The following is a 14498-nucleotide window of genomic DNA, read 5'->3' on the forward strand; positions in this document are numbered from 1 at the left end:
ATCCATCTCTAGAACTTTTTCATCATCCCAAACTGAAACTCTGTACCCTTTAAACAATAACTTCCCATTACCCCTCCTCTAGCCTCCAGTTACCATTATTCTACTTTCTGTCTTTATGGATTTACCTAGTCTAGGTAACTCATATAAGTGGAATAATATTTGTCCTTCTGTGTACGGCTTACGTCATTTAGCCTGACATTTTCAAGGATCATCCATGTCATTGCATGTATCAGAATTTCATTCCTTTTTAAGGCTGAGTAATATTCCATTATATATACATACCATATTTTGTTTATCCTTTCACACATCAGTGGGCATTTGGGTTATTTCCACCTTTTGGCTGTTGTGAATAATGGTGCTAGGAACACAGGTGTACAGATATCTGTATGAGACCCTGCTTTCAGTTCTTATACCCAGAAGTAGATTGCTGGATTAAATGGTAATTATATGTTTAACTTTTTGAGGAATGATGGCTGTACCATTTCACATTCCTGTCAGCAATGCACAAGAGTTCCAATTTCTCCACATTCTCACCAGCACTTGTTATTTTCATTTTAAAAAAAAAATCGTCACCATCCTAGTAGATGTGAAGTGATATCTTGTGGTTTTGATTTGCATTCTCTTGTTGCTATTGTTGTTGAGTATCTTTTCATGTGCTTATTGACCATTTGTATATCTTCTTTGGAGAAATGTCTATTCAAGTCCTTTTCCCGTTAAAAAATTTGGGGTTTTTTATCTTTTTCTAGTTTAGTTCTTTATATATTCTGGATATTAAACCCTTATCAGCTATATGATTTGCAAATATTTTCTCACATTCTGTAGTTTGTCTTTTTACTTTCCTAGTAGAGTCCTTTGATTCAAAAGTTTTAAATTTTCATGAAGTCCCATTTATTTATTTATTTTTTGCTCATGCTTTAGATGTCATATTTAAGAATCCATTGCCAAATCCAAGGTCATGAAGGTTTATCCTTATGGTTTTCCTCTAAGTATTTGATAGTTTTAGCCCTTATGTTTAGGTTTTTGATCCATTTTGAGTTAATTTTTGTATATGGTATAAGGGAAAGGTCCAACTTCATTCTTTGGCATGTGGCTATCCAGTTTTCCTAGCACCATTTGTTGAAAAGAATGTCCTTTCTCCACTGAATTGTCACGGCACCCTTGTTGAAAATTATTTGACCGTATATGAGAGGATTTATTTCTGGACTCTTTTCTATTCCAGTGGTCTGTATGTCTGCCTTTATGCCAGTACCACTTTATTTTGATAACTGTAGTTTTGTAGTAAGTATTGAAATCAGGATATATGAATCCTTCAGTTTTTGTTCTTTTTCAATATTATTTTGGATGTTTGCAGTCCCTTGAAATTCATTGTGAATTTTAGGATGGGTTTTTCATTTCTGCAAAAAAAAAAAAAAAAAAAGGCATTGGGGGCTTCCCTGGTGGCGCAGTGGTTAAGAATCCGCCTGCCAATGCAGGGGACACGGGTTCAAGCCCTGGTCCAGGAAAATCCCACATGCCGCAGAGCAACTAAGCCCGTGCGCCACAACTACTGAGCCTGCGCTCTAGAGCCCATGAGCCACAACTGCTGAGCCCGCGTGCCACAACTAATGAAGCCCGCGTGCCTTGAGCCTGTACTCGGCAACAAGGGAAGCCACCACAATGAGAAGCCCGCGCACCACAACGAAGAGTAGCCCCTGCTCGCCGCAACTAGAGAAAGCCCACGCACAGCAACGAAGACCCAATGCAGCCAAAAACAAATAAATAAATAAATTTAAAAAAAAAAAGGCATTGGGATTTTGATGGACAGTGCATTAAATCTGTAGATTGCTTTGGGTAGTATTGTCAACTTAGCAATATGGTCTTTCAGTGCATGAACATGGCATGTCTTTCCATTTATTTATATCTTCTCTAATTTCTTTCAGCAATTTTTTAGTTCAGTGTACAAGTCTTTGCCTCCTTGGTTGTTATTCTTTTCTCTGCTACTGAAATGAATTATTTTCTTAATTTCCTTTTTTGATGCACATAACTTTTTTTAAAAAAATGTATTTATTTATTTTTGGCTACATCAGGTCTTAGTTGCGGCACGTGGGATCATTTCGTTTTGGCACATGGGCTCTTCGTTGTGGCGCACAGGCTCTTCGTTGTGGTGCACGGGGTCTTCGTTGCAGCGCACAGGCCTCTCTCTAGTTGTGGTGCATGGGCTTCTCTCTAGTTGTGGCACGTGGGCTCCAGACTGCTTGGGCTCTGTCGTTGTGGCACGTGGGGCTCTCTAGTTGTGGCACACGGGCTTAGTTGCCCCTCAGCATGTGGGATCTTAATTCCCTGACCAGGGCTCGAACCCACCTCCCCTGCATTGGAAGGCAGATTCTTAACCACTGGACCACCAGGGCAGTCCCCTGAGGTGCATAACTTTTTAATATTAGGTTTTATGCTTGAGATGACTGTATGTAATTTCTAATCAAGACTTTCAGTGTTGATCTTTTAATATTCTTGTATAGTCTCTCTTGGTGAGAAACTGTATCTCCTAATAGGTATTAACATTTTTTAGACTTTTTTACAACCATTCAAAACTGCAGGAGTTGAAATTAAATTTTAAATTTAACAGTACTCCCTCTTTTCATGACAAATATAATGTTAAAAATTCTTAGGAAATAGAAGTCAATAAAATGTTTCAGTTATTTCAAAATAGTGATGAAACTCTATACTGCAGTATATGCATATATTTTTCAAGTGATTGCCTTGTATCTAGCTGGTATACTACTACAAGGATCCATCAGTTGCCAGCAGACAGAAATATCTGTTGTATGTGAAGGCCAGATTTGGGGCCATCATCCTTCCAGGGTCTCCCCTCCCCCTTTCCTTCAAGCTGTTAGCACCTTTTGGCTGTGAACTGTCTTCTTGGACATCTCAAACAGAAACTCCTCCAGCAGCTTCGTAGCACAGTGGTATGCTCTGCAGCTAGCTAATAAATCCATGTCCAGGGGCTTGAGCAGCTCTTTGGCTATGCTCAGTGTCTGTGTGTGGGATGTGGCTGATAAATCGCTGACTCCAGGGAAAGGAGTTGGATCTGAGGAGTCCCAAACAAGTTTGCTCACAACCAGAGGTCACCATCCTGGGAGCACCAGCCATCCCTGACTGTGCCTGGTAGCCTTGAGGTCTGAAGAGGTCCACTTTCACTTGGCCCATTGAATTCCATTGTCTGCACACCACCACGTGTCATGGCCATACCGGGTGGGAGGCTCTGGTCTAGTGACTGGCCTGTTTAGAAAGGAGAAAAGAAAGAATTTATATGTACTTTAGGAAGAAGAAGTAAAAATAGGTCCATCCTGATAGGCTTAGACCTTATTTCCAAAATTATACCTATCTCCTGATCGATGATAGCATTCCCAGTCTAAAGTGTGTCAGTTTAGGATTCTGCATTGGAAATTAGATGAATGGCTTTGGCTAATGTGTGAATGGCTTAAAAGGAAGTTGGAAACTTGGATTATTTTTCTAGTTGTGCCATTAGCTAACTGATTACCTTTACTATGTTTTGCTTTCCAACCTCTCTTTCCTCATGCATTTCTCTCTTTACTCTGCATTATTGCCTCTCGTGTATACTTCTAAATATAGAATTTGAAGTTATTTGAAATATAATTCAAATGCCATTTTCCCCACTTGATTCTTTTCTGATTCCCCCTACCAAATAATATCTTTCCCTCCTTTGGGAGGAAACGTTTTATGTTGTAATTTTCTTATGGCATGTATTGTATTCTTTCTTGGACTATGGTTTTTGTCTGTATTTATCTCATTTCCTCTTCCTTGTTTAGAAGGTCTCTGTATATCTTGCATCTTTTAGAGTTGTGAAGAAGTTGTAGTTTATCTCATTTGAGAGTCCAGCAAAATAAACTTTTTTACCTATTAGAATTAGCAAGCACATATAAACTATTTTGTTTAACCCTCTGTCAGGAAGAAATTTGAGAAGTTTGGACTAAAAATGGAAAAGCTGACTTCACTTTCACAGATGGCACACCTGTAATACATGAAAAAACAGGTTTCAAGAGTGCATTCAATTCTGAAAAAATGTTCCTGCCTTCCATTGCATCATTCTGCAGAGAATCTGTGTTGCAAATTTTGCAGCCAGGTTCATGGAATGATGTAATGGAGGAATTGATTGTAACTCAATTTTCTTCTCGATTGTATCACTAACCATCACCAGTTTATTGGTTATTTGAAAGATATTAAACCTGAATATGGAGACTTAGTTCATTTTACTACAGCCAAGTGACTGGATTGTGGAAATTTATTGAGAGTAACTGAGCTGCTTCTCCAGATCAAGGCCTTAAAAAAATTTTTTTTTAAACTAAAGGGTTTGGAGAATAAAGGGTTTATCAGATTCTCATAGGTTCACAAGACTTTGTTACTGATGTGACAAGATATCAGAACACAGTGAACTAGAAACTGCAGTGGGAAAATATGCTCAATTATTTAGAGAGGTGCAGGACTTCCCATTAACGTGTGACAAGAGGATTGAGCAGATGGCACTTGAAGGCTACACTTATTTCCATTGGGGAACTAACTGCCCTGATATCAGCAGAAACACTTACGTTTAATATTGGTAGAAATTAAGATACAGTTTCAGAAAAGAAATACAGATTTTGATGTATTTGAATAATAACCTCCATGGTTGTAAGTGCAAACTGAGGATGTGACTGAACACCCAGGGAATGCCTTCTCGTGTGGTGCCTCAGGGGGACCTGAGGGAGCTGAGAGCACATTGCTTACCGAGGGTCAGGGCAGTGCTGCTGGAGCCAGGTGTGTGGACTGGTACCGCCTGAGAACTCCTGTCCATCTATCCGGAGATGAGTTCACAAATTGAGAGTAAATGTTTAGAAACCTTACAGTAATTTGTCTGACAGAGTATGGAATTTAAAAATAAAAATGTTGGGCTTGTATTATGTATATTTTTATTTCACTTTCTAATAATTCATTCTTATTGTATTTTACAAAAGTTATCTGTCTGAAATCGATTAGGGAGAAAACAAAACAAAAACAGGTGCTTCATCACAGGTGGCTTGGAAAGCATTGATTAGAGTCTTAGAAGTGTGAGGCATCTGGAAATGAATATATGAATCTAAGGATTCTGTAGAAATTTCTGGCAATGTGACTGACCAAATTCTAGGTGACATTTAGGTCTATGAGGATTTATGAAATATGCATTTTGTTTTATTGCTAAAAATTAAAAATGAAATGGCTCTTTTAGAAAAACTAACAGGGACTGTACTCCATTACAGTTACTAATTTAAAATACTCAACTTTCCTATCTGTGGATTTTTGATCATGAGCCCAGTAGTGTAAAATTTGGCCACCCTTATTGTAGTACAATGCCTTTACCTAGGAAATTTACCCAGGAAATCCTAAAAATATTTATTGAATTATTTATTAGTTTGCTAAATGAAAATTAAAGTAACTCTGAAAGGTGAAATTCGAAAGATGATTAGACTTTTAGCCTCCACCAAATGTTATCTGCCTTGTTCTGCTGTATTTGACCTTTGCCAATCAGAATTTTTTTGAGCATGTATTACTGAAGTACCACTATGAGGGCAGTATGTTTGTGAGATCCTGAGTTTGCTATTGTTGTTGTTTTAATCAGCTAAAATTTTTAGTAAACTAAATCCTTAGTTGTTGTTCTAGCCAGTTCATATTTTTACTAAGTTCTTTGATATAAATCCTATAAGTGATTGTTCATAACTCTATTCTGATACTGCAATTACTTAAAGAAATTACCCTGAAAATCTGTTTTCCAAAGTAGGTGTTAATATACTATAATATCTTCCTTATACTTTCACACTATACTTCAACAAATTTTTAAAAGTTGGCCCGTATAAGAAGAAAATAATCAGCCATATGGAAATAATAGCATTGTGTCGTATTGTCAACTTTCATGTTAGATTTGTGAAACTGAAATATAATTATGAATAACAAAATAAACACACGTACTGTACAACAGGGTATGTGATGATGTGCTTTTGACACACTGGAAACAATTACTAATAAAATAAGGTGTTTTATTTGGAAGAGAGACTTTGTTATTGGCAGTGGCTTTCCAATTTGCCAACTTTAAAAGTGACTATGTTGGTGGATGAGATAGTTATGGAAAAAAATGTATACAATCCTTATTCTTAGAACACATGCATTGTCAAAGTTTCTTCATGCAAAAGTTACGCAGGACCCAGATTACTAAAACTGTCTCATTCTAAGGGGGAGGCAGTGGAATATTTTCTTCACTTAGTTTATCACTTCTTTTAGGCAATTCATGAAATTCTGAAATTCTGAATTTCATCTTAACCCCAAACACTGGTTCTGTCTTTATTGACTCTGCCTTTATTCTTATGAAATAAGTATATTTAATAAGTCCATGGGAAATTTACTGTGTGTAGTATTTTGTACTTGTTGACGTTTCTTTGAGCATCGTGCTATATTTCTCATGTGCTCTGTTTTCCAGCTAAGTACAGTGGCAAGGCCTTTTAAGAGGATGCTCCATTCTATTTTCTTATTTCTTCCTTCCAGAGATTGTAACACTGTGTTCTATTTATAGTGAGGGTTCACTCTTGACTGACTGAAAATGATTTGAAGATCTACATTATAATCTGTTGGTATCAGAATTAGAGAATAATATTGGCATGTTTTAAGACATTTTAGTGTAAGCATAATATTGTTTCTGTATTTTTGCAGGAAGATTCTTTGGCAACAGATGATTTCCTTGTGGACTACTTTAATGAATTCCTAAGCCTTCCAGTGAGTGTATTATTATGTTCTGTGGAATATATTATCAAAGCAAAATATTGTAAACACTGGATTATCTTGTGAGACAAATTTATCAGGGATAATATTTTTTTTTTTTTTTTTTAAATTTATTTATTTTGGCTGTGTTGGGTCTTCGGTTCGTGCGAGGGCTTTCTCCAGTTGCGGCAAGCGGGGGCCACTCTTCATTGCGGTGCGGGGACCGCTCTTCATCGCGGTGCGCGGGCCTTTCACTATCGCGGCCCCTCCCGTTGCGGGGCACAGGCTCCAGACACGCAGGCTCAGCAGCTGTGGCTCACGGGCCCAGCTGCTCCGCGGCATGTGGGATCTTCCCAGACCAGGGCTCGAACCCGTGTCCCCTGCATTAGCAGGCAGACTCTCAACCACTGCACCACCAGGGAAGCCCAATATTTTTTTAAATACTAATTAAAGCATTTAGATAAAGTTTTGCCTTTTTATGGAGTTAATCATTTGGGTTTGAATCATATTTAGGAATTATTCTTATTGAAGAAGCTGGGTCAGTTATACTACAATAAAAGTAAATAAATAAAGAAAAGAAAAAAAGAAACCTGGGATTTTTCGAACAATCAAAAGCATTCTGTACAGAATTGGATACATTTGTATTTGGGTATCATTTTACACTTTAAACTGAGGTGATGAGGAGAGAATATAAAAAAATTTAAGAAACTAAATTTCTTGCCTCTAGGCAATTATTGTCATCCTCTTGGACAGATATTAAAGTGGAATTTGTGTTTAAGGAAACTAGCGTTTTATGTCGATAGTAAATAAGACTCGAGACACTGTTGTTGGTGTAGCATAGGTAGATGCCAAATAAGAGATTTTTGGTCTTAGACAACAGTGACTGGTAGAGTAAGTATTGAGGGATTTAGGAAAAGTGAAATGGGGATGCATTAAAAACACTTATACTGTTGTATAGAAATAAAGTTCATCAGGAATGTCAGATGAAAGAAAGTTAGATAAGAAATGGTTTTTATTATTGTTATGGAAACTTTTTTCATTCAAATACTTACTAGGCAAAATTTGAAATATAAAAAGTCACAAATAATTTTAAAGCGACTGGACCCTAAAATGAGTAATCTCTTAAATCCCAACCACTGAAAATGATTTTTGAAGGGAACATATTAGATGTATTTTTTTGCCTAGATTAGCTTTTGTGTATATGTATGTATCTATGCATGCAAGTTTGTTTTGTTTCCTTTTTTCCAAAAAGAATTTGCGATTTCTCCTCCACCTGGCATGCTAGGTATTTGGAACCATTATGGGGGTCAGGTTGAGACACCAAGCCACGCTCTCGCCTTCCAGCATCAGGCTTGAGCCACATTACAGGACACCCCTGGAGATTCTTCTGTGGTCTGACTCTTCAACTTTCTTTGTCTAATTGTATATTATAAAAATCCCAGCAGAGTCACAAAGTTGTCGGAATTTTGCTCTTCTGGATTATGTAGTCTTTCCTCTAGGCTCTGCATTCTCCATTCTTCCTCCAAAAAAAGTACATTTTTGTGAAGTTTTGAAAAGAAGAATCTTTATATTGGGTCTAATTTCAGTTTCTCAAGATTTACGTTTCATTGTCTCAAGATTTATGATTATCTTGACTTTTACTTGCTTTAGAAAATAAATCCCCCTGCCTAACTTTCTTTTTAAAAATATTTAATTCTAGAAGAAATATAACAATAGTATAGAAAATTAACTTCAAACGTAAGAAAAACTCGGCTGAAGTCCTGCCATCCAGTTAGAATAAACGTGACCTTTTTTTGTACATTTGCTTCAAGGCTTTAGTTGAATGGACTGAGTGTGGTTTCTGTTGAACTCTGTCTCTGCAATAATGTTTTTCATCCCTCCCCAGCAGTTTCGCCCCTTCATATGTCCCATGCAGCCCACCTGGGCCACTTCTCTCTCTTTTCTGTCTCTCCAAATTCTTCTGCTTTTACATTATCTGTCTCTCTGTCTCTCTCTCTTTCTGTCTCTCTCTGTCTCTGTTCCTCTTCCTCTCATTCCTTTGCATTTACATTTGGTACCACACAATCTAATTATTAACTACCCATGCTTCATGCCATAAGATGGGAGGAGGGGAAATGTCACAGGTTTTCAAAAAGAATTTGGGGGCAGGGAGGAGAAGGAATAATGGATTCTCAAACCAAGTTCCTAGCAAGATTCTAGAACAGATTAGTAATGTTTGGTTTATGAGCACTTAGCTAAGAATTAGAAGCCAGCATGGGTTTACTGAGAATTAGTGAGCCAAACTAATCTCTCTTTTTTTTGGATAGTTATGAACTGGCACTTTAGGGAACAATAAATTTAATGTATTAGGATTTCAGTAAATAATAATAATGATAATAAATTGAACCATGTTACTTCCTACTCAGAACTTTGTCTAGTGGCTTCTCATTACACTAGGAATAAAATCGAAAATTCTCTATGACCTGGCTCTTGCCATCTCTTGGTCTTTATTTCCTAAGCCTCTTCCCCTTGTTAATTCTTTTCCAGCCTAACTGGAAAACTTGGCCTTCTTTATGTTTCTCAAACATGAATATGCCAAAGGGCCTTTCAGCCTGGAGGGCTCTTCCCTGAGATATCTGTATCACTTTATCTCCCTTCTGTTCAGGAAGCCTTCCCTCCCAACCTTGTCTAAAACAATACACGAAACACATGCTCCACTTCTGCTGCTGTATTTGTCTGCAAAGCCCTATCATGATCTGTGAAATTCGTTCTCAAATATTTGAAAGAGTTCACTAATCACAGCTAGAAGGGGTTGACTCTTAACAGACGACAGATTGAAATCCAGATTCCTTAATATGGACTGTTCGCAACATGGCCTCAGTAGAGCCTTTCTAGCTTTGTCTCTAGCTTCGTACTTCTTATGTCACCCTGTGCGCTCTGTCCTGCTTCCCCCAATCACCCTCCCTCACCTTAACCACACGTGCTCTTCCTGTGTTCATCTCCCAGTGCAGTGGCTAGGAAGGGGGGGCAGGCAGAACTGTTTGCGCTCAGCCCCTCCACTCATAACTCATGTGATCTTAGACACGTTCCTTAATTACCTAATTCTTCGATTCCTTTCTCTACCAAAACAATATAACTATCTTACAAGATTGTTTTGAAACGAGGTAACGTACATTAAGTGCCTGGCACAGAATTAGTGCTTCTCTTTCCTTTCCCTTCACTAACTAGCCCATCTTGTCATCCATTCCTGAAACATGAGGAGTGGTCACTCTTTAATTGGATTGATGGATCATTGTCATTCTAGAGAATAGTCTGTCCCATGCAAATCTGTCATTGGCTTTGACGTTTAAAAATTATTTTTTATCGGAGACTTGGATGAAACATTGCAAGTGAACCAGTGTTTTTCCAGCTTATGGTCACTCAGCTAGTAAGTGACAGGGTCCACTCAGGTCCACATGGCTCAAAAACTTGTCTTACTGCACTGTAGTGACTATAGACATGGCAGCAGAGGGATAAACTAATAGTTTGGATAACAGAATCTGGTCTCATTTTGTCATGGTAGTCTGAAACGGGCTAAAACAAACAAAGCTAATGTGTTTTTAGGGTGCATTAATAGAAATGTAGTTAAGATCAAGAAAAATATTAGTCTGAAGCATAGCAGACGCTCAGTAAATGGTTTTTTGAATCGGATTGAATTGTCAGACCGCATTTGGAATATTGTGTTGCATTCTTGGTGCCGTATGTTAAGAGTTGCTCTGCCAAACCAGACTCAGGAAGACTCAGTTAATGGATGCTCTGGAAACCATGTCAGATGAGTGAGGGTTGAAAGACGAGTCGGTGTTGAACCTGGCTTGGAAATGGGTAGAAGTGTTGTAATGAAGAGCTCTTTCCAAGTATTTGAAGATCTGATTGAGGAAGAAGGGTTAACATATTCTGTGAAGCTAGAGGGCAGAACCAGGGCCAGCATTTATGAGGACATTGATTTTTCACTCACTAGAAGAAAAATGTTTAAAGATTGTTTTCTAACAATAGAATGGCTGGCTTGTGCAGAACTAAACTCCCTGTGATTGAAGATATTCAGGTATAGGTAATCATTTGGGGCAATATTTTATAGGGGATATATGTACTGGGTGGGAGATTAGACTTTTTCAGCCAAAGAAAATTTGATTAATTTCTTCTCCTCTAACCGTGTATTTCTTAATCTCAGGAGTTACACCGTAAATTTCCTGGGGCCAGGATAGGTCCCTTTCTTCTGTGTCTCCCTAAACTTCTTGAGGACGATTTTCTTTTTATTTTTACGTCTTCCACGTAAGATCCTTGAAATAAATAAGTAAACCTTCTAATCTGCCTCCGCTTCTCTACCACCTGCACCCTCCAAAAAAAAAGGCCCAACAACCTAAGCCCAAGAGTGTAGATACATGTTATAACATTCTCTCTCTAAAAGAGCTCTTAAGTCGTCTAGATTTCTGAGATTTCCTTCACATATGTAGTGCAATGCCCAAGGTCCCATAACTGGATTGTGGCACAAATGGGCCTAGGAATCAGGCTTTCTGTCTCCTACATCATTTCTTTCTATTACACCATTACACCCTTGGGACACATTGTAAGATCCAGAAATTGATGGCTGGTAGCCTGCCTCCATGTTATTTTTTGATGAGGGGAATCCAGGACAGTTGCTGCTATTATAAATGATTATGGCACTTTCCAAATCCTAGCTTTCATAACTTCATTCCGTTTGTTCTGGTGCCAGGTTCACTTTTAGATATTGTTTTCATTTGGTGTCTGGGAGGGTTTTTTTTTGCTGTCAACTCTTTATGGACAAGTGTTTGCTTATTAAATTTTCTTCTGTGCTATAGTGTGAAAACACTTTTTTTCCCTTTTGGTTTTGCTTTGTGTGTATTATGCTCAGTGACTGTTGTGGGATTGAGTAGATGAGCCCACATACAGATTTAGGTTGGTCCTCTGTGGGTGGTTTAGAATGTTTGTGACATTTATGGTTTGCAGAAGCTGAAGGGGTGGCCTATTCTCTACGCTCCTTGCAAGGATAGGTATGTCATGTGTTTGCCAGACCATGCTTAGCTATGTGCCTTTGGAATTTTACCATAACTTCTCTTTTTGGAATGATTCTCCACACTTTTTTAAAATCTGTAAACTATTATAATTTCTTGCAGCTTTATGAAGGAGTTATATGTTAGATTGTTGGGTAAGGGGAGAGCGAGAGAGAAGGAGAGAGAGTATGGATTTGGGGAATGGGTGGGATGAAGTGGGGATGAAGGACTTGGGTCTTCCCCTGCCAAGATTTAAATACTCAGAGACTGATTTTTAAAGGTGTTGTTGGAGCCCTAGGTAGTACTGCTTAGTTCAGCATTTGTTCCTATGGGTGTTTTGATAAGCCTTGTAGCTCAAACATAAAGCACTCAAATTACCCAATGTAACTCATTTTATTAACTAATGATATTTTCTCTGCATTTTATGTGGCACATTATTCCTTCCATCCCACTGGTGAATATGTCCAGTAAATAGTTTATGGTTAAGCATCTAAAATGACAATAAAGCTTAGATTAAAAGAAGTTGTTATTGGTAACTGACTTGTTATATTCAAGTTGTCAGATGTTTCTCATTCACTGACTAAGATGCATGCTTAAAATATAGCTTTGGAACTCAATTAGTAGAGACAGAGTTGGAGCAGAGATGAACGTGTATTAAATTAACCTAGTCATTAGTTTTTAATTTAAATACTGTTCAGCTAAATAATTTGGCACCCGGTAAGTTTCAGTGGTGCTGGGCTGGCAGTTAAAGCACATCACTAATTATTCACAGGTTTTTTTTTCCTCCTCTTTTCAAAGAAATGTGGAACCAGCAATTTATTGTGGTAAAAATATTTTCATGCACTTGCTTTTTCTGTGAAAATATTTTTCGCACATGGATGACTGGTACTACAAAGTTAGCTTTCACCACCTTCAGGTCAATTCGTTTTAGAACATTTGGAAAATGATACCCTTGAAATAAGAAAATTAAGTAAGGGAAAGAGCAGTCTGTAACAGCTTGCAGAGGATTGGGTTTGAGGCTCAAACTGAAGATTTTTCCTATCATATGATTAAAAGCTGAGTGTTCTCTAAATCAGCCTACTCAGCTTTCTGCGGGAAAGTCTTCCTCCATCGTTCATTTCTGTCTCCCCCACTTTATGTGTCTTTTATTGTCACGTACTAAACTAATTTGAGGAATTTTGTAGATGAGCTTAGAAACGGTAAAAACAAGAGGACATGACGTGTGAGAGAGATTCTTCTTAAGCAGACAACAGGACTTGGGAGAATAAAGCCCAGGGTTCTTTCTCCTATAGACCATAGATGGTATAGACCATAGATGGCCAGCCCCTCCATGTATGTGAACACGCATGAAAGTCAGCATGAAGTAGGAAACAGAATGTGGGCTTTGGAGTTTGCTTAACCTGGATTCTGTCTCCCCCCAGCTAAAAACTCCGCAGTGGCTCCCCGTCATTCTAAAGCAATGATTCTCAAACTTGAGCATGCATCAGAATCACCTGAGGGCTTGTTAAACACAGACTGCTGGGACCCACCCTCAGAGTTTCTGATTATGGGGTGAGGCCCAAGAATCTGCATTTCTAACAGGTTCCTAGGTGATGCTGATGCAGCTGGTCCAGGGACACCCTCTGAGAGTCACTGATTTGAGAGAGTAAGTTGAGAGTTATGGCATAAATAGAAAGTCCTTGCTGAACTTGTCCTCTGCCTGTCTCTCCGGGCTTCCATCATGTTATTCTCCCCTCGAATATTAAGCTTCAGCACCGTCAAACTGCTTCCAGGTCCTCAAAAGCGCCCTGTTGTCTGGTGCTCCTTGTCTATTGTTGGTGCATGTATCTCGATACACTTGCTATTTCTTTTGCTGAATTCCCTTCTCTCCCTCATCTGGCTGTTGAGACTGCCTGTTTATTCTTCCAGACTCAGCTTTCTCTATACAACTTCCTGAATTTCCTAAAGATAGTTAACAAATCCTTCTGTGCCCTCACTCTAGTTTGTATATACTTCTATTGTAGTTACTGTGGGTTAAAGTAGACTTGCCTTATACACGGGTTATTACTCAAAATGAATTATTCGTGCTCTGCAGAGTGAGCGAGGGTGATTTAAAGAGTGAGGGTGACTGTTTACCAGTCCACAAACACACATAGACCAGTCTGTGAACATCCTAGAGAGCGTGTGAGATGGAAGATGAGAATCTGCCACTCCCTCAGTGGCTCTTCTCCCTCTTGCCTCTTAGTGTAGTCATCTTCTCATGCTGAGGGTGATTCTCGTGGTAAACATACATATTTTTGTATAACATGAGCTTTAAACACAAGCCCACCACTTTATCTGGTCCCTAAATAAAGTAGTGACACATTTCAATGTCAGAGGAAAAATTGACTGTGATAAACTTCTTGAAAGATAGAACAACACGATACTACGTGTTTTCAAGGATTTCAAGGGATAGTTTTGACTAAATATGATTTCACCTTATGTGCTGACTGTAGGACCCCTTTCCCTTGTCTCACATCTCAGTTCATGTCTTGGGATGTGAGCCCTGTTGATTTTCAAAATCAGGGGCTCGTCTCTCACGCGCAGGTCTTTAAAGTTGGGATGCCTGATGTGGGGTTCGAACCCTTTGCTACTCATGGAGAAGCTCTGGGTTTCGAGTTGCCTCGCAGGGTCACTGCACCAGGGGTGGGGTTTATGACGAGGTTGTATCCCAGCTTCTCCTACCTGTTTGAT

General features: G+C 38.6%; 1 protein-coding gene across 1 annotated transcript in view; it reads left to right on the forward strand.

Annotated features, from left to right (window-relative positions):
- Positions 1–14498, forward strand: part of RGS22 (regulator of G protein signaling 22) — a 170053-nt gene that overhangs the window by 8451 nt on the left and 147104 nt on the right. Inside the window, exon 3 of the mRNA XM_057531906.1 lies at positions 6712–6774. Coding sequence (XP_057387889.1) covers positions 6712–6774 — 63 coding nt within the window. The remainder of the gene's footprint in view (positions 1–6711; positions 6775–14498) is intronic.

The sequence above is a fragment of the Balaenoptera acutorostrata genome, chromosome 17 (genome assembly GCF_949987535.1).
Source record: "Balaenoptera acutorostrata chromosome 17, mBalAcu1.1, whole genome shotgun sequence".
Classification (NCBI taxonomy): Eukaryota; Metazoa; Chordata; class Mammalia; order Artiodactyla; family Balaenopteridae; genus Balaenoptera; species Balaenoptera acutorostrata.